The 21,433-nt window shown below is 41.8% G+C and overlaps 1 protein-coding gene across 1 annotated transcript; it reads left to right on the top strand.

The window, feature by feature from the left end:
- Positions 1–11,734: 11,734 nt before the first annotated feature.
- elfn2b (extracellular leucine-rich repeat and fibronectin type III domain containing 2b) lies at positions 11,735–15,226 on the top strand (the record flags this gene model as incomplete). Its single annotated transcript, XM_083977202.1, has 2 exons — positions 11,735–12,070; positions 12,713–15,226. The coding sequence occupies 2 exons, from the start codon at positions 11,735–11,737 to the stop codon at positions 15,224–15,226; spliced, it is 2,850 nt and encodes a 949-aa protein (XP_083833328.1).
- Positions 15,227–21,433: the final 6,207 nt, after the last annotated feature.

The following is a 21,433-nucleotide window of genomic DNA, read 5'->3' as shown; positions in this document are numbered from 1 at the left end:
TATTGGTATTCTGCTTTGTGTCAGCTGATTTTAGTCATATGTTTGATTGTACTCGTGTGCAGTATTTTAACACCAAAATTCAAAATAATGCTGTTCTCAGAGGGGTACCTAAGGCGGAAATCTGAAATGAAAAATAGTGAAGGTTAGTCCGAAATGTAATATAGCTTTGTTACAAAGTGTTTTGTTTATGTCAGGCGTTCAAAAAAACCGAACTGAACCCACAATGCAGATCAACGGAAATTTATTCAAACAAAGGTTCAAAAAAAGGGAGAAACAAAAGCTGTCCGACGACAGGGCTGGGCGAGGCAGGGCTGGGGGCAGGCAAATGGCAGGGCTGGAGGAGAAAACACAAAAACAGGTGAGCTAAGGCAAGAACAGAGCTGGAGGCAAAAAATGCTTTGATCACAAAGTCAAGGAGCCGAGTAGCGTTACCACGAGGGTGAAACAACGAACTGGCGATGAGTGGAGGGAGAGACCGGCTTATGACTGCAGTGGAGATCAGGGAATCAGGTAGATGAGCAGCAGGTGTGCAGAGGGTGGATGCAGTAGGTCCTGGAAGGCCCCGCCCAGCCCTGGGGGAAAGAAAACATGGACACAGAGCAGAGGAGAACTGGATCCAGACAGGATCCTGACAGTTTAGCTGTTATCTGTAGTTGCTTTCCACAATCTCTTTCTACCCTCCGTTGATCCTGGCCGGTGGTCTATATCTCCACACTTGCTGCTTACTGATGCAGGAATATGCAATGATCATTGACAGAAACCCCTTGGCCTCTGCTTACCCCACCGGCAAAGGCTGAAAGAAAGCGCAAGTCTGCCACTGAAAAGGCAGAGACGAAGAGGAGATGCGACAAAACTAAAGTAAACATTGTTTGACCGATGGAGAAAGCTCCGTCAAGATATGAGCCTGAAAAGTGACTCGGAGGGGAGGGGTGTGTGTCTGAGTGTGTGTGTGTGTGTGTGGTGGGGGCTTTTTTCAAATCTTTCTCATCGTCTTTCACAATGTCAACCATAGCTTTAAGTATTATAGCGTAATTGTATGGATACTTTTTCATATTAGGAGGATAAAATGTGGTAACTTTTCTCAGTATTTGTAAAGTCAAGCTTTATTAGCCTGTGTAGTTTTCAAACATGATCAGAAAATAGGATTGAAATATTTAGTTAAGGATGTGAAGGAGATGTTTTCATACTCACTTGGCCAACCGTTCGTGTTATCTTACCACTCAGTCACTCTGTCAATAGAACTGACCACACTGTTGTAGTCCAACTAAAAACGAGTAAATTCTATGCTGTGTGCCATTTGATGAATGTACTAACTAGACCGTGCACTCTGTTGAATATACCATTAAACACAGAAAATTCCAACCCTTGGCAATGCCAGAGATATTCTTTTACTTCACATAGCTAGACAAGTCAACCCAGTAATTCACATCTGCAAAAGTGAGCAAGAGGAAAGGTGAAGTTGTTCAAACCTTTTCAAGCAAGGCACATCCTTTTCATTTGTTGAAAGTGTATATTCTTTACCAGCTTTTTCTCGCTCTCTCTCCCTCTCAGAGTTAAGCATGATGGTTTACCTTCAGGCTTGCCGAGGGAAATCCTCAACACTGTGGGATGCAGTTAGGCATCTAGAATATTCATGACTCACACATAAATAGTCAGCACTGCTCATCGCTCTCCCAAGTGGGTTTGTAGGTCCGCCTTCATGGAAATGTGCACACATACAGAGAAAAATTAAAGCACAAGCCTCGTAGTTCAACATCCCAAAAGACAACAAGTGCAAGTGATTGTGTCTCCCCTAAGGCCTAATAGTACCACTCCTGCTATTAACTATTTATCTGTCAATCCCTCAATTTTAATCCTGTCCAGAAAACATTGGATGTGAAGCTGGGCACAGCCTGGGTAGGTCACCAGCTTAATACAGGGAAGAAAAAACTAATCAAAATATAATATCATAAGTTATTGAACCCATTATCCCTGGCACTGCATCCTCACACTCTGTGCCGCGCCATTCCTCTCCAGCCATATTGAGTCTGCCATGGAAAAGTGCTGGCCAACTGATTACTAAATCAATCTCAAGGTTGTAATGATCATCACAAAAAGAGATATAAATATGATTGTAATACTGCTATTTTGTGAGCGCAGCAGTTCACTGTAGCGCAGTGTGCAGGTTACTGCTGATTCATCATTGTCAGCACTATCATTCTTTACTTTCTCTTGTCATACCCTCTGTGTCTCCCTCTCCTCACCCCTTGTCCCCCTGCTTATTATCCATTCTCTTTTTCACACATTCACGTCTCCAGTGGCATTTTTGCTCTCTATACAGTACCATTCCCTTTCTTTCAGTGACTCAATTTCTTCTTCAAAAAGCTTTTTCAACTTGCATCTCGATCTAGCCTCCATAGTTCAATCTCTCCCCCTTTGCCTCTTCCGTGTTTTATGCATCATTGGTTCCCATGCTTCTCTGTGATTAAGAAGGGATTGAGCGTCCGTGCCTCCAGCATTGATAGATTGTTGCTATGACAGCACTGGTGCAAGTGGGTTGGCCGGAGGATAACAGCATTGATAGCGGCAGATGTACTGTGCTTTGATCATGAGCGTGGTTTAACTTGTGGGTCTTGTATGTCAGAATCTGTAAATGTTAAACCCACGGCTTTCCCTACAATGAACTGCACAGTATGCATGTGCGTTTGCATGTGGCAGGGGAGATCTGGATTTTTGATTGAGTGTGTTTGCCAGAGTTCATGATGGCAAATGTGAATCTATTAAGATTCTGTAAATGAAAAAACCCTCATGACATTCTAGCCAGAGGAAAATCAATATACTCTCTAACTTGCAGTATAATCTATCAAGGTGTGAGATGCCTGGAAGCTTTGAAAGAAACCAAAGGAACCATGACATTAATCACCACACACTTCAGCACAGGTAGTCTTAAACAAGCTTTAGGTCTCAGTTACCAAACCACCATTCACTGTAGTACAAATGTGTTGTTGTTGTTACTGTCACATTCTTGTGACATCATACAGTACATGCAGTTCTACTTGCCTGGTATGTTCAAAGACATAAGTACATACCACTACAAAACATATTGTGATATGTCAGCACATTTTGTGATTGACAGACAATTTAAAACAGTATTTCATAGATGGAAAAGGTAAACAGATGCACTTCTCTTATTGTTGAACACTGTTTTTTTCATACCTTGCACAATTCCGTGATTGATACAGCAGCTGGGCTGAAAACAGAGATGATGGACTTCCTGAAGGTGATAAGTAAAATATGCCTGATTCATAGAGGTTAGATCCACAGCGTCTTTTCTGTGATTGTGTGAAAACACTGCAGCAGTGTCACAGAGGAATTTGTAATTGTCCAAAATGTTCACATATCAACTGATCAAAGACGGAGGAATTTATTTTTAAGCTTGCAGAAACCATTTCTCCCTGTGCAAACATAATAACTGCAACTACCCACAACGCGCAAATTGGCAAATTCATAAAACTGCCATATCAAAAAATGAGCTTAGCAAACTAGGTGGGTTATGAAAAAAAAATATCTGTAAGGTTGTTGGCAACTTGGCAATAAAATCAATTGGACTGATGCTTGTAAACAAGAGAAGGAGAAGAAAGTCACACACAGTATGCACTTCTGTGGGACAGAAAAGACTGATCTGCCCATGCAATATTGAAATCATTCATTCTCCCCTGTGGGGAACTAAATCCTGTCTGATTGGGGCTTTGCTTTATCCACTGCACAGTCATTTTCATTAGCTGCAACCAGACCTGTAATTTAAGTCACACCCACTGTCTCAGCTGCTTTTTCATTTGCTGATTCAGAAATTTTATTAACTGTCGGTTTGAATCAGTTCTTTCAAGCCTCTATATCTATTTGCAACTTCAGCTGCATGGCTATTTGTTGATTATCTATAAAGTATCTGTTTATTGAAACAACACTACTGTATGTGCTGCCTCTATGCACTCAAGATATTTCTGTCAGTTTAGCAAATCATCACTCGATTGCCTGATTGTTTTGTGATTATCTATCTTTCTCAGTCGCGCTGTAGGCCTAAGGAAGTGATGACTTGTTTGACATCTTGGAGGCTTCAGATGGGTCCCCTGATTAGACCTACTTCTGTTCAGAGACCTCATGTCGGAACATTTCAGACTTATTGAGCCTTTCATCTCCTGGAAGCAATGTTGGGACTCTAAACAGAGCAGCTGATGGCAGATTGTGTTTCCAGGGAACAGCCGGGGCAGTACAAGACGGTTATATTTCTAGGTGTGGATGTCAAAAATACACTTCCAGCAGTGGGCCTTGTGTTGGCCTTCGATGACATTTTAGGTGTCATCTTTATGTCAGACTTTGTTCGTTACCTAACTATGGTTTTTAAGGTTTTGGAAGATATGAATCCACAGGAGACAGGTTTACTTCTTACTTACTCAACACTGAAGAGGCTGCTCTACCATACTCCACGTGTGTTGTGGCTTGTGAAGGTACATGTAGCTATAGTAGAGAACTTGATATTTTCCTGTATGTATTTTCCTGCTCTCCACCGCATTATTGTTGCATTATTGCCCAGACTGCAATCTCTGACATTTCACTGACCTCAATCAACAAGTTATCCTCACTGGCCTTTGTAGTTCACATCATCCAATTTCTGTCTCCCCTGCATGGCTGGGGTCCAAGCCACATGTCCCGCTTCTGTATGCTGCAATTCCCCAAATCCTGCCCTGGCTTCTAGCAAAAACAATCTGCTTTTTTCCACATGGTTGCCATTACTGCTCTTGAGTTCCAACCCCCGACTCTCTCTGGCTTTAACCCCAACTCTGAGTTGTATTTACCCTGGTTCTCTGCTAGAAACCCTCCAGCTGCCCCATCACCTCACAGGCTCAAGCACCACCATGGAGCCTCGTGCCCTGGCCTTGCGCCCTATCATTTTGGGGTGAAAATGAAACAATGGTAGCAATAGTGATATAGTGGTCAGTGGGGAGGCTTAGGTGCTGCGCTCCATTTAGCCCCAGACCCTCCGGCCCTCTTCCGTCATGCTCCATTGCATCACTTCTTCTTCCTGTGAGGCATCGAGGAAATGGATATGATGTCATGCATGAGCAGCCACAGATGACAGTGGTCTAAACGTCAGACACTGGCAAATAGATACAGACACAAACACAGAGAGAGAAGGTCAGAATGGACAGAGGAAAAGTGAGACAGGCGTGACAAAAAAAAAAAAGGTTGAAAAGATCTTCTCGAGGCTTATACGTTACGTGAAGATAAAATATGAATAATAGATCAAACCTGAGAGATCAAACCTTCCATTCCTTTTGCCCCCTCTGCCTCATTCTTTCTCGCTTGCACTGGTACCTCACTCTCCAAAGTTGGGCGTTTTGCAGCCTGGATCATCCCCGTAATAATACAGTGCATCCAATGTGATTTGTGTTTCAGCGTATGATTTTGTCTCCGTTCTTTGCAGCTGTGGAAAAGCAGATTGTGGAGGAATCGAAGATCAAACGCAGAGCCTCATCAGTTCTGTCTCAGCTGTCTTTTCTACTGCCCACTCTCCCTTTCTCTCCTCCCTCTCTCTTTTTTTCTGCTTTCCCCTTCTTATCTTCCTCATTTGTTTATATCTTCCTACATTTTTCTATCCTACTTAAGTAACAAATAGCTGCTCAAGACATTGAAATAAAAACAGGAGGATCCACACATTAATTTCTCTACATTTCTCTGCATATATACAGACAAAGACTGTAAGATGTACTGTATATACAGTACAGACATAAACAGTGTACACACTTGGATACAAATGTGTGTCCTTAAACACAACCAAGGATCAACAAGCAACATTTTGTTCCATAGTGCTTAACAAAGTGGCGCTGCTTTTAGCAGGTTCCTCTCATGGCCACTGAGAAATGGTCTCTTCCACTCACACATACACAGGGTGAAGCTCGCAGAGGAGCTTCATCTGTCTGTAGTTGTGTTTGTCTCATCTCTAAGCCCTGTGTGAAGTGGAGAGGAAACAGCGTTCTGCTCACAGCCCCACACACTATAGCGACTGTACTCCGGGGAACCGGCCCTGGACGAGAGGGGAAGAAAAACAACAGTGCAGAGGAGAGAGAGCAAGAGAGATACGGAGAGAGGTGAAAAGAAGACAAACTGTGGGAAATTAAGAGGAACAGGGGGGAATATAAAAGCTTGCGGAGAGACTGGAGAAGTTGAGAGGCAACAAAAGGGGAAGATTGGAGATCTTGAAGGAGGCAGATAAAGGGCAGAAAAAAAGCCGGCGTAGACAAACTCAGAGTTTATGGAAATTCTTGTCTCTTGTGGAGGTTATTTGTGACGAACAGTTTATCAGGCAAATCCCAGGGAGGCAAACTTGTCACTATAGTCACAGTGAACACACACACACATGCTTTCTACAGTGTGACACAAGATTTTTCAGGGGTGTAATTTAAGTCCCTCCAATACAGCTCCTAGCAGTGGCTTGAGTCACCATGTACTAGTACAGTACGTGTCTTTCTGTGTGTGTGCCACCACATATTTCTAGCTTACAACCAGAGCATGAAGACCTGAACAGGAAATTTTGGTTCGTTTTGGTGGATAGCCGGGGCTTAGACACAGTGAATTGGTGAGTGTGTGTGTGTATGTGTGTGTGCAGACAGGTGACTGACAGCTACAGCGCGCTGTATTTTTTTTCTGTCATGAAAATCACTGAACCATCAGCTAAACACCCCATCATGCCACACAGTTACCATAGTGACCTAAGTCTGGCCCAAATTCAGTATAGTGAATAAAAATAGGATCCATTCAAGGTCGTGACATCAGCCGGAGGATACTCAGATGGGTTGTCGGTTCAAACCTCTTTTAACTTCACCTGTTTGAAAAATATGAGCTTCAGCCTTCAAATGGAATCACACTAAGAACATATTTGTTTCATAAGCCCATAGAGACTTAACCTTTAAGTCTGTCTTCAGTCTTGTAAATGATGGTTGAATGAATCACATCAATTCAGTTTCTGGCATCATGATGAACTGAGAGTAATTGTGGAGGGTCAATCAGTATTTCCTTGGGAAAAAACATGTTTTGGCAAAACATAATAAATATAAAAAACATTTATTCAACAGAAACTGTGCTATGCTGTGTATGAGGTCTCATCCACTTGTTGGGGGAACAGTTGTTTTGATCAGGCGTCAAAAGAGAATGAGTAATGAGTGTTGACAGTGAGAGTTCTCAGCACCTTCCAAAATAATCCTGTGTTTGGAGTATTGACAGTTATCAGCAGCCATTCAGACTGCAACAGATATCTTGTTGTCATATTGTTCAATGAGACTGTTGAACCTTATCTGATGCCCTTTGGAGTGCCTGGCAGGAAACCTAAATGGTAGCAGCTGTATTCAAGAGTCACTAAGTGGCTTCCCTTATATGGTTTACCTTGTTTAGCAACAGGTGTTAAGATATCCTATCCTTCCTCTCTTCATTCCTTTTGTTTGTTTTCATTACTTACAGCGTTCTGACTGTTTATTCTTTCATATTTTGTTATTTTTAAAATCAAACACCAGCAAGGGGGAAACTCTTGGCTGCTTGTGCCTGGGGAAATGTCATTGTGCTGTGTGAACACTCGCAAATAAAACATGAAATCACGTCATTCTCCAAAAAAACTAAAAATATGTCATCAGGCAATTTGGGAAATATTTTTTATTGAAATTATGTTTGATGTAATGTTACATCAGGGTTCAAAATGAAAATCCTCTCCTGACATGGGCATCCTAACACTTCTAAAAACTCCACTGTCTGACACTCCCACTACATTAGTTACAACTCTCTTTATGAATGAGCATTATCATTATTATAATTTACCCAACATTTATGTTAATGTTTTAAAATCCCATTATCTTCTGTCCTTGCTGGTCCCAGATAAATTTGTAATGTTCTTCTTCACTCTCACAATGCACCTAAAAGGCAGAAGTTTCTTGTCCAGTATCCTAATGAGCTGCTGCCTGAGTGCAGCAGATGCTAATTACAAACAGATTGTGAGCTGCAAATTGAATGAAAGGTGCAGTGCATAATATTTTCCCCACACTCTCATGTGTGTGAATCTACCTCTTTGTTTTGACATGTCACTTAAGTGGGTACATAAGGCCTATTATTGCAGGTGACAAAATTCAAAATGACAGCGTCATATGCAGCCGGCAGCACGGAGGGGTTCCAGTAAATAAATTTACATTTAGACTGACGGTGGCCTAGCTCCAAGAGTCATGTTGGTAATAGAAGAGATATGGACCCTCTCCAATTCCAACACCTGTCACAGTCGATGTTCATTGGATGCTATTGGATTTCAGGAAGGGAAGTTTCATCATTGTGGCTAATGAAGCGAAGAGACACACTGATTTGATGTGAATGCCAACAAGATCCTATTCTGTTAGCATTAGGCTTAATTGGTGCTGTCAATCATAAGTGTGTCTCCGTGGCAACAGTGAGGATCAATATGAGTCTGTATATTGAGTAACCTAGATCTGTACTCCATGAGTGGATGGGTTTGATGAAGCGTCATATAGTGAGTGCATGTTTTCTATGTGTGCATTCAAAATCTATCTCTTCTTGAATATGTTTGGGAAAATGCTCATCTTAATGCACATGGTGCACATTTTACTATGTTTTTAAGTTCCAGAGCAGAAAGAATGAATTTGTTTCATCCAGGTTCAGTCTTGCTTTAGTTTGCAAACTACTTTCAGTCAGTGGTTAACATGTTGCTGTCAAATGACGTTCAATTAACTCCATTTGTATCCCCTTCACGGTAATAATTCAGTTGCAAGATAGGGCTTTCAAAAAACAGGTTTTGTGTGTTTTCTGAAAAAGGTGAAAGTAGGACAGACACCTGCGGCTACTCATGGGCCACCTGTTCACCTGTTAGTTACCTTGATTTGAACCATCTCTGCTGCTGTGACCTGCTGAGATGAGATGTCTGTAGTTGCTCCACAGGTGCAGGCGGAAAAAAAAAATCATGTTGCGAACAGACGCCGCAAAATGTGCACACTAGTTTCCCTCTGCTTCATACGTTTTCTACACACAATGCATTATAAAAATGCTGATAACTGTTGGATGTGGAAAATATTTTATGCTTCCAACAAAAATGAAAGTTGTATCTTTTATGGAGGTAAACCTAACAACACGCAGCAGCAGTCTGCAGCACTGCAGCAAAAAGTTTTATCTTATGTCCTACATTGTCGCACTTACAAGTGGATCAGTGTTATGAGTCATGCTCTTTCCCTTTGAGACAGGTGTTCTGCATGTCCCATATTCCTAATTATGTAATATCCCTACACATGCACACATGCAGACTCACTGTGGCTCCTGCCTCCCTTGTGTGAACCCTCTGGGTGTCACTATGTGGAGCACAAAATGAGATCACGTCTCATGCGGAGGGGATAAACCTCAGACAATGGAGAGAGAGAGAGCAAGACAATCAATTGGAAGGGGGTGTCACAAGACATGCAGGTGAAGTAGTAATCTGAATGGAGATTACTACAGGAGCAGGAGAACAAATCAAGGGACAAATACACAGTCTATAATGTATGGGGAGGGTTTGCAAGTTCTGGGGCGAATATTTCTGAATAACTTAGTCACAAGTGTTTGGGCTTTTTTTTTTTTGTCAACACAAATGACTGAATATAGTGTGTGTGGCATAATTTCACATGCTTTATTTTATCTCACCCAGGCTGGATGCAGTTATTTTGAAGAAAATAGACTGATAAAAGATGCTAGCCTATTGTGTTTATCGTTGAAATATTCAGGACTGGAGACAACGGATGCCTCCCAGAAGAAGAGTAGAGATTGGTTATTTTGTCGTATTCTATACATGTTATGTGGTTTAGCAAGCACTATATGAATGTTAAGTTTCTGTGCATTTTTCATTCATCTGTGACCATGCCTTAGATTTAAAGAAATGTTATGACAATTCATATGAAAAACAGAACTGCAACATGTAGTGGGCCTAGTGTATCGCAGCAGCATGTTGTTGGCACCTTTGTCATATTTGTATTGATTCAAATGTATTTATTCATGTATGTTTGTCAGTTGCATTTTAGTTCATTTAACACAATGTTTGTTAATCAGTGATCTGCTATTAAGAGATCATACATCCAGTCACATTCAGCTCTGTCATTTTGACAGACTGTCACAACAAAACCACATAGGAAATCACATTTGTTGGTCCTCCTTTTTGCCCTGTTTATACCAAAAAAGAGCAGCTGCTATAGGGTCATTATATCTGCATGATATTTGACTATTTCACACTTGCTTAAGGTATTACAGGTTTCTGCAGTAGTAAATAGATTGAAAAATAGGATGGACCTGATTCTCAGCTCGCACCTCTGGGGAGCTTGGACCAGAATAGACTGGAATGAGTTCAATTCTCTGTCGGAATTAGAAAGAAGTCTGAATTTGGAGCACAAGGCAGAAAGAGAGAGATTTTCCCTTGTTGTTGATGATGGAAATGAGGTGAATGTATAAAAACAGAAATGTGAGATGAAGCCGCACATGGGCAAAGTATTATGTAGGAATCGTATCATCAGTGTGTTGTTCAAAATCCATCTTGATTGCCTGCCTGTACTAACACTTGTGCGCACACACACATGACGATGTGTGTTTGACTGCGTATGTCCACACATGCACCTGTTGGTCTGAGGGCATGTGTCCGCGATAGCGTCCATGTTTGTGCAATGTGTGTAATTATAAGTGTGTTCTCCCCTGCTGCTGAGGCGGCAAGAGGACAATGCTTGTCATGATGCAACAGGCAGCTAATCCTCTCCTTATGTAAACGCTTGACTGCTATTCAAATGACATGCAGATGGGATAGAGAGCTTAGGTTTTGGCAGCACAGTGTCATAACAAGGAGTGTCTGTGGAGACAATGTGCCGTCAGCATTTGGGTGATTAATGCTCCACTTTGTGTTTTGGAAAAAGAAATCCCTTTGAGGCCTGAGGAGAGATTAATAAGTGTACATAGGAATCAGCCGAAGCTTGATGACCTCTTAGCCTTACGAGTTGGGAAACCAAGAGAAAAGGGGACCTGTTGAGATAATGCAATATGCATATTTTACCATGTTGAGACAGAAAATCAGCTTCAGAGGAAAACATGTGGGGCAAGCCTGGAGGAACAGTGAGATTGATTTTGGGATGCCTGCAGTGTCAGAGTAATTCAGAGACGATGAAATGTTTCAGGAACTTGGTGGGTTATGAATAGAATTACCTTTTGTATTTTCTTTTATTTTTATTATTCATTTACCAAGATTCAGCACTACATTTGTGGAGGTTAGATTGCCAAAGTAAAATATATTAAAAATTAGTCTGTGCAACCAGGTAGATAGTACCCACTTCATTATACTGTTGTTTTTCTCAAGGTTCTTTTCTTATCTCCTCTACAGATTATTCCAAGAGTCCATCCATTTGGGTCTACAGAGAGAGTATGAGGACAAGCTGTCTTACCCCACACTGCAGCCCAACAAGATATGACATAACATGGGTCCCCTGCTAATCACCATGATGACCATAAAGCTGTGACTGGCATTGTGAAGCCTTCACCCCTCTTCAAAACACAACCCGGAGCCATTTTCCTCTTTGGAAATCCTTCCTAGCAACCTCTGTTGCTTCCCTTTCTCCTACAAACACAACCGTCCCCCCTCCCTGCCCACCCCCTATTTGTCCTTAATAATCATAAATTCCCCTCTTTCTCATTTTCTGTCTTCAGCATCATGCAGGGTACAGCCACCTCTATTCTCCTTCTTACCTTTCCCTCCCTCTTGTTCCTCTCCCACTTCCCCAGTCTGGTCAATGGGGACTGCTGGCTTATTGAGGGGGACAAAGGCTATGTGTGGCTGGCTATCTGCAGTCAGAACCAGCCACCATACGAGACGATACCCCAGCACATCAACAACACAGTCCATGACTTGCGATTGAATGAGAACAAGCTGAAAGCTGTCCTCTTTAGCTCCATGTACCGCTTCACCAATCTGACTGACCTCAACCTCACCAAGAATGAAATCAGCTATATTGAGGATGGAGCCTTTGCAGGACAAGCCAATTTACAGGTGATGGATGCTAAAAGCTTTGAGCTTGACTCCGATTTTGATTTATTTTACAAAAATTATACTGGTATGCTTTATTTTTGCACTTGCCACTGGAGCACAATTCAGTGGAACTTCTATATTTTATTTCATCACCAAGTGAATGCATGAGACACGCATCAGGGAGACCTAAATTAGTTAAACAGCATTATGTAACTGTGTTCATTATTTTTGTTTTTTCAGTACTCAGCTGCAGGGATAACATCACAAACAACTCAGACATGGAGGTGACTGTACTGATCATTCAGATATAGTCCCCCAGTGAAAGCAATTACTACACATACATAAACAGAAATGTATTAAATTTTCCCAGTCGATTACTTACATTAAGTCAATTATTTGTTTGCATTACAAGTCTCTGAAATGTTATGTTAAATGTGCAAATGAGGCAACATCCAATTAAATATGTGCTAATTTGCACACATTTGCAGAGGGGAAACCTGTTAGAGAAAGCCAGGTTCAACTTTGTTTTCATTCATTTTTTTGTGGATATATTTTATTTTAATTTTTTATCAATGTGTAAATTATGAAAAGTCACTAGGCTTTAAACGATAATTGAAAAGAACTAAAAGCGATCTAATGCTCTTTCTTTTGTGTTTTACTCAGGTTTTACAGCTGGGCTACAACAAGTTGACAAACTTAACTGAGGGTATGATGAGAGGGCTCGGCCGCATGCAATGCCTGTTCCTCCAGCACAACCTCATTGAGGTCATCTCCAACAATGCATTCTGGGAGTGCCCCAGCCTCAGCAGCATTGACCTGTCATCCAACAAACTTGCCCGCATTGATCCATCCACATTCACAGTTCTTGCTCGGTTGATGGTGTGTGAACTGGCAGCAAATCCATTCCACTGTGGCTGTGATCTTTACAGCTTCTTAACCTGGCTGGAGTCCTTCAACAACGTGACGCACACCTACGATCGCCTTCAATGCGAGACGCCCCGGGAGATGTTTGGCTACCCCTTACTGAGTCCTGTTGCTGCGGGACATGGCGGTCGGAATGCCAAAAACATTTTGTACCATCACTGCCGAGATGGAGTGATGATTCCTGGGATGACCTCTCTCCCGCCAGATCTGGACGGTTCCTCTGGGATGGGACCGGAGATGTTTGGTGGTGTGGGGCCGTACAACCAGCCCACCACCTCATCATCATCTACTGAACTCGTCACTCCCAGCATCAAGCTCCATCACGTCACTTTGTCGTCAGCCTCTCTCCTTGTGCAGATTCCAAGGCCCTACAGCAAAATGTATATTTTAACACAGTACAACAACACATTTGTGTCTGATGTCATGAATTTGAAGAACAAGAAGGAGATGATCACCCTCAACAAGCTGAAGCCACACAATAATTACACTTTCTGTGTCGGATCCATCCGCAACTCTCAACGTTACAACCACACCTGCCTCCAGTTTTCTACCAGGCCTCAAAATCAAGATGACATTCTCCCCACACCCTCCACCACTACTCACTACATAATGACCATTGTGGGCTGCCTTTTTGGCATGCTCATTGTTTTAGGCTTTGTCTACTATTGTCTACGTAAGAAACGGATGCATGATGAAAAGAAGAAATCCATCTGTGTCAAAAAAACAATACTGGAAATGCGCTACGGACCCGAGGTGGCAGCAGCAGTGGCAAATGATCCATCGGCAGTCCATAAGCTTCAGGAGCAGTCCAGAGAACATCACCAGTATCAGCACCACCATGGGGGTAAACTCCCCATGTCCACCTCCTCTAGCTCTGGAATGCTCCATTCAGCCAACACCAGTTCTTCCAGACTTTCCTCTATCCCACAAGTGGAAAAAATGGCCACTGCCTTTTCAGAGGCCATGGCTACGAGTAAAGGAAACTATATGGATATCAGGACTGGAGGGGCAGGCATGGAGAGGATGGGAGATGGTGGGCATGGAGGGATGAGGGGGGAGGACTTGAGGGACGATGATGGTACTGACATTGGGGATGACTCAGATGACGATGGGCATGGCTCTGCATCAGAGATTTCGACCATTGCCATGGAGGTAGACAAGGTTAACCAGATCATTAACAACTGCATCGATGCACTGAAATTGGATGCAGCAGCAGTTGCTGCTTCTGGGGCCTCTACTAACCCTACAGCCTCCTCCAATCCCACCTCCCCTCCCCCCACCAGCGCATCCTCCCTTACTCGTGGTCTAATCCCACTCTCCCAAGGGGTGACAGAGACTTGCCAAGTCATTGCTCCCAACAAAATACCCCCTCCACCTCCGCTCCCTGCCTTGAGCGCCCCTCTCTCAGAGCGCCCAGGGATCAGCGGCGGTGGTTTCGTGGTCTCTCCCCCCTACAGGCCCCCTCCACCAGCCACCGCTGTACGCCCCATTCAGAGGCAAATGAGCGCAGATGCAGCTGTGGTTATTGTAAATGCTGTCAAGAAACAGTGCAGCACCACCTCCTGTGGCTCCATGGGTCGGGACAGGGAACGTGGAGGAGCCAGGGTGTATAGCCTGGATGTTCCTGAGCCAAGGAGCCCAGACGGCTGTAATCAGCAGCAGCAGTATGCAGACAGGGCCAGTCCCGTGGGCTGCGGGGAGCCCCTAGAGAGGCTGCCTTTGGTGGGTAGCGGGAGCTGTGGTGGAGGGGGTGGCGGTGGTTGCGACAGTGGTGGTGTTGGTGCCCAACATCAGGACAGCCAGAAGCAACACCATTACCATCAACAGCAACAGATGCAACAGCAGCAGCAGCAGCAGCAGCTGGAGGTGCAGCAGGACTACCACTGTTCGGAGCACCGCCACTCTGTCCCAGCTCTCTACTATGAAAGCTCCCACCAGGGCTCCCCGGCCCAGAGAGTTTCCTTCCTAAAGCCTCTGACGCGCTCCCGCAGGGATGCAGCCTCTTACTCCCAGCTTTCACCTGCCCGCCACCATTCAAGTTACTCTGGCTACTCCTCCAGCCCAGAGTACTCCTCAGAGAGCTCGCTGCGGATCTGGGAGCGCTTTCGTCCTTACCGGAAAGGCCAGCGCGACGAGGCCTGTTATGTGACAGCTGGAAATGCCCTACGAAAAAAGGTGCAGTTCGCAAAAGGCGAGGACCTGCATGACATCCTTGATTACTGGAAGGGTGTGTCAGCACAACAGAAGCTGTGACTATAGGACCAGAGTTAGGCATTGTGGGAAAAAGAGTTTGGATTCTTCTTTTCCTGAGCGGCCCGTGGGCCAAGAAACCATCTCAAGTTTATGGGGAGAAAAATGTACAACAAAATTTTGCCTTTGGGTTTTTTGGCATGCTGTATAGAGTATTGTGCTAATAGCAAGGACTGTGAAACTGTGCCTGGGATTTGAGAGTAATTATGGTGTTTTATTTTACACTGCATTGTAGCCCCATTTCTGGATCATTCTCATTTAGTGTTTGTGGGTTTTATTTATAGCACAGGGAGCAAATGCCAACTGTGTCATTTAGTACTCTCTGAGTGGTCACATTGTGTGATCTTATGGACGATCTTTATCAGTGCCATGTTTCATATGGGTTATCACAGATGGTAAATGTTGATACCCTTCACTTGATCCAAGATGTTTCTTACTTTCTTTTGAGTGCTATATCAATTTGCAGTGTGTATTTGGATATGTTTAGGCTCTTAAGTGAGGATAGACTATGACAGGGTGGGAACTGCACTCTTTTATGAGTGACAACTTGATGATCAGCGAACAGATATGTCAAATGCAGGCCCTATCTCTCTCCCGTGAGATCTGTCATGCAGCTGGGGTATTTGCATTTCAATAGAATCTGTCACACAGAAAAGAAAGGAGAAATTGGAAAGAAATGAACAAATGAACAATGAAAAGACAGTCAAGTGGGCTCAGAGGTCCTGCAGCATAAGGAAATCATGAGAGAGAGATTAAAGTGGAACCCTAACTTAAAATAGAGCTGTGATTGCACCCTGAGGTGTTTCGCACATCTTTCCAACTAACACTCTTGCATGGTTCATTGGGTGATGTAAAGAATCCTGTCCCACAGACATTCCCAAACTGTTCCAAACAGCATTTTTCCCAAAGTAATGATCAAAATTAGTGTGATTCGAAAGAGTAAAAAAGGACAAAGTAAGGTTCCCTTTATGAAGGTAATTATATGCTACCCTGACATTAACTAAGTGACAGATGAGTAATCCCCTCACAAAAAAACTCGACAGAATCAACCCATATGCACTGTAATAGTGTAGAGTAAGAGGGGTATGAAAGCAAAAAAAAGAAGAAGAAAATGATATAAGACATTTTATGCATCCACTGTGAATGTAAGTAGATTACAGGCAGGTTAATGGAAAATCTCTTTGCATCATTCAATGAGAGCACCACAGTACATTCCAAATCCTTTCTCGAACATTAACGCTGAATGAGGCAAAGAGGGAAAGGACACTTCTAATTACTGCCAACGTGTCTGCTCTGTTCTGGAAATTAATATTCTTGTTGTCTATTGATAACTTAATTAGCCAACTTGTGACAGGCATGTTTGCTCGCACTTTACGCCTCATGATGATTGTGTGTGGCTGTGTGGTACACAGTAGTCAGTGTAAGTGGGGTTTTTTCGGCATGCCTTGTCAGATTATATTGTATATGCCCAAACTGATTTAAATGAATAGTTGTCAATATCTTGCCCAGTGGCTGGTTGTCTGAGTCTAAACAATACTAGAATATAAATGGCATGGACACGTGTACAAATATCAATAACAATGTGAAATGTCTTTTTCCCAGACACATCACATGAACGTGATGCTCAGATATACCACAGTAGCGTAGTGCCTCTTGCTAACAGGGCCTTAATCTAATCTCCGTTCATGTACAGTGTGATCAAGTGTCATTTCGCCTGGCATTATGACAGAGGGAATCCTGGTGTGTAGATGTTTAACATAGGCTTAATCAGCTAACAAACACAATCTGAGACAACCTACCCTTAAAATGTGAAAACTGAATCAGTGGTTCTTGCTCCACACTTTTTGTTTGACGTTAATATTCCCTAGAAAAGCAGTTAAAGTGACAGGTTTAATTTCAGGAAGGTTTTTATCCTCACTTGTTTACTGTATTGATGTTAATTTGGCTCATCCTCCCAGATGTCATTGGCCCGATGGGATATAGATTTGGCATGAGCAGGGTCCTGAAATGACATGATCTGTGATACTAAATCAGAAAGGTTAGTTGTTGTTTTTTTCAAATAGGACCTGCACACATCAAAGCTGTTTTGCTTCATTTTGTTTCCTTTGAAGAGTTGACTCTAAGCATGCTGTTGACTTGTCTCCATAAATGCAGTTTGAACAGGGCTGAGGATGCAACTGAAAAAGGGCGGTGTTTGATCTCCACATTGATCTGTGTATTGCTTCCTATCTGTTGGTTTTCATGAAACATCTATCTCTGTCCCCTGCTCCCGCTTTTATTACGATGTGTGTATACAGTCAGGGTCAAAGGTCATATCCCTTGAAGTCAGTGATGTGCTGTGTTTGCTATTAACTGGACCACATACGATCAAGGGCCTCACTGTCATCTTTTAGTAACAACATGTCTGAGATGCATCACCTCATCAGCCTTCTTTCTTTATATGATAAAGCACCATATGATGAACATGCAGTCTTGGAAGTTTATCATCTGAGACAACAACAGTTTCTAAAAGAACATGTTGCTGTGATTGACTCAGACTTTTATCAAATCAGAGGAATCCCACAGAAGGAAACTTGCTGTGTTTGACTCCCCCAGATCCTCGACTCGACTGCCATAACAAGTTTACAGAAATGGACACTGAGGGTAAATGAAGTGCAACAGCAAAGTCAGAAATGTCTGGTGATATCAGGATTGTGCAGTTGCAGTTGAAGTTCATCTACTGTACCTGACAAAATATAATGTGAAGGAAAAGCATAATTATTGCTGTTTTCATGGATAACTTTTAATTTCATACATTAACACACTTTACACTAATGTATTTTTCAGGAAATTGATTTTCATGCGACAGATCAGCTTGCTCTTCTGCTCAGAAACCTCCCTGATGATGCATTATTACCGGCCCCAATGAGAACACTTTTGGTGCTAGTGTGAAAAGTGTCAAGCTTTCTAATGACTTCTAAAACTGTGTTTTTACCGTGGCTTAAATGAGTGTTATTTCCAAAGTTGAAGGGGATATTGTGTTTCTCATCATCAATAATTACTCGAAAAGCCTGCTGCCAAAACAACCACATTCCTAGTATCATGGAAATGGAGACTCTTTTCAATTTGAAATTTTCCGCAAAGCCTCAAAATAGACATGTCCATATTAATTTAATTCTTGTGGTCAGTGCTGCACTCCCAAATCAACCTCTGCACTTTATAATCTTTGCTTAATTTTTCCAGTAATTGGTGATTCAGACCAAACAATAGCATCATTTATCTTTGCTTTTAGTTATTAGCATAGAATAGAGGGAGTTGTTCTTTCAGCAGAGTACACTCTTGGACAATAGCCAGTTCAAATAATTTACCAGCTGAATTATTTAAACCTTAAGGACTGGGACCATAAATATTTTCTCAAAACATTAGCAGTGTCATTATACCTGCTTTTCTTCTGTGTCCCGCCACAGCAGCACTAAACCAATTCTCTTATTTCTCAGTTTATATCCTCACTGATCCCCTGGAGGGTGGCTCACTCGGAGATCGATGGTCCTTTTTGTAGCACCATCCTTGTTGTTTGTCTCAGAGCCACAGCAAAGCCAGGCGTGAGAAAGCCATCTAATGTGCTATTAATGTTTAATCCTTTTGTAGGAGGCTGGCTTGGGTTGCTACCCCTATCTCTGCGTAAGCCCGGAAAATCATAGAAGCTTTCAGTTTCTAACATGTTAATCCTTTGATGCTGTCTCATATTAAAAGCCTGCCCCAATTAAAACTAAACTCTAGTTTCTTAAATAATGAATCACAGTTCAAAATGGGGTGTGGATTTATGTCTAATCAGTTTCTAAATTACTAAAGGAGTTAAATGCTTCTATTAGTAAAACGTTTCAGTCTTCCCATGACACAGTGAACTTTTTTACCCATTCTATCCATCCTTGAAGCACTCTCAGTCCAAGTGAGACATTGCTCTAATGAGTGATCATCATCATTTAATGGCAATCTGATGATATAATATTAATACTAATTAGAAATACATAAAATTCAGAATAATCCCCAAATCATTCTTTTGTTTGATCTTTCACCTTCTCATAATGATGAGAATTTGTTTTTATTACACATCTGTCATTTTTAATTCATCAACTTTATATTATGAGTTCCAGTAACTACAATATGTAACAAGATTGACTGATGACACTGGACGAGACTCTTCATATAGACCTGTTAAGATCAAGGTGGTAGATAGAGACCCAGGCAAGAGAGATATATAAGCAGGACGAGCAATTGAATAAATCAGAGTAATATAAGCTAAAGGAAAACAAACATATTAAATTGTCAACTTGTTGTTACTTATACTTCACACATGTTATTATTTTCCTGTTATGCGGCATATTGGAGTGATCTTTTAAAAGAAGATTGTCCTCCACTCCCCTCCCCAAGTCACGTACACAACCAGAACAAAAATGGAACATAAAGACGTGAGTCAGAATGAGTCACAGTCTGACTAAACTAAAACAACTCTTCTCCTGAAAGCCAGGTAATGGGCAAAGTCTCCAAAGAGAACGATAAAAGAAAGGTTTTTTGTTTTTTTTTGGCTAAATGCAAGCAGACAGACTGCTGGCTTAAAAGATATGGTGGCATGGCGACACGAAAACCTCCGAAGCGTGAATCAGTGCTCTGCTTCATGTGAACTGTGACACACAAACACATGCGCGTGCACAGTGTACTGTTGGAGCAGATCACTAGGAAATATTCAGAAACTTCAAGCATTGGTCAGAACTGAACACAGCATTCCTTTATAGCTTTAAGGAGGAGGGAGGCTTCATTTCCATTCAATTATTAGGCAGGTGACAGGCATGTATTAGCACTGACCGTTGGTTGCAAATCCTTTCATTTGATATCAGAAGACCTTTTGTCTAATAGTCTTTTAAACCCATTAGCTTATTGTGTGGGAGATTAGCCTGTGTGGATAACATGCCAGATTTGATAAATGGGAAACTAGACTGTGTTGCCCTTCATGATAGCCACAGCAGGGCTTATGTGATGAAAATGAAAAGCGTGCCATTTTTTATTTTGCTCTGATGTGAATTTGTGTCTATCTAAAGAATGGAAGAGGACTTCGAGTAGAGACAAATGAAATATCATCTCAGTGTGACTGATGTCTCGGTCACTCTTCACACTTTTACGAGGCAGCTGTGACGGGCCGAGCACTGCCAACGCTTCCTTTCTGACTGCCAAGTACTCTGCAAAGGAGTTTTAAAAAAATGAAGAGAAAATCCCAAAATGAATGCCCCTGTTTGTTCTTGTTTGTCTGTGGCGTTTTTGTCATTCACTGACAACTAAATATTACAATGTTGCGGACCACACATGCCCATTTCTAATATGTTTTCACATCTCATTGGACAAAAATTAAAAACAATACAAGATAAATAGCTCAAAAAACAGGCATGTAGTCTGCACAGGGACTGATAATGAATTTATTGTCAGGTTTGTTGTGCAGGAAAAGGAATTGGAACTCCAAAATAAAACATGGTTTCTGAGCAGAAAGGCATTTGAACAGGTAACCTGGGTCAAAATGGGCTAACATTTGCAACCTGATTGGATCTCTTTTTTCATGCCGATTTTTTTCCCCACAAAATATATATATATATTCTATATATGTTTATTTACACTTACACAATATGCATTAAATCTGCAAGTTTTAGTTTCCAAAGATGGATAAAGGACTTCAAGAAATATCTGTGAAATATCTGTGAATTTTGTACACTAGAAAAAGAAAAAAAAAAACATGCTAAGGTTATAAAAAAAAATGCTTCTATGGATGTTTTATACGCAGCCTGATCTCTTGATATGTCTGTGTGTTTCTCTATTTTCAGTTGGCTGTTCGTCTTTGTTTATTTTGTTATGGGGTTTCTTTGGAGAGGGTAGAGGGTGGGGGTGGGTCAGTTACTGGTAATCAGGGGATTGACTTTTAGTACAATGATATATTATAAAGGTTTAAGAACAGAGAAAGCTTAACATAGTGTACTACATAAAAGAGAAGTTGTTATATTTGCATGATTCCCTGTATTTTTTGAGAGACAAAAATATATTGTTGTGTACAATGAGTGGACGTACAATGAAAACAAAAACTTTAGGGGCTGAAATACAGCATTGTCTTTAATTTGAACATTTAGGTTTAGCCACTTTTTTTTTAAAATTCTCTGTGACGTTTTATATTAACATCCTTATCTATTGTTT

The sequence above is a fragment of the Trachurus trachurus genome (genome assembly GCF_905171665.1).
Source record: "Trachurus trachurus genome assembly, chromosome: 8".
NCBI lineage: Eukaryota > Metazoa > Chordata > Actinopteri > Carangiformes > Carangidae > Trachurus > Trachurus trachurus.
This window is presented reverse-complemented; position numbering and strand designations above follow the sequence as displayed.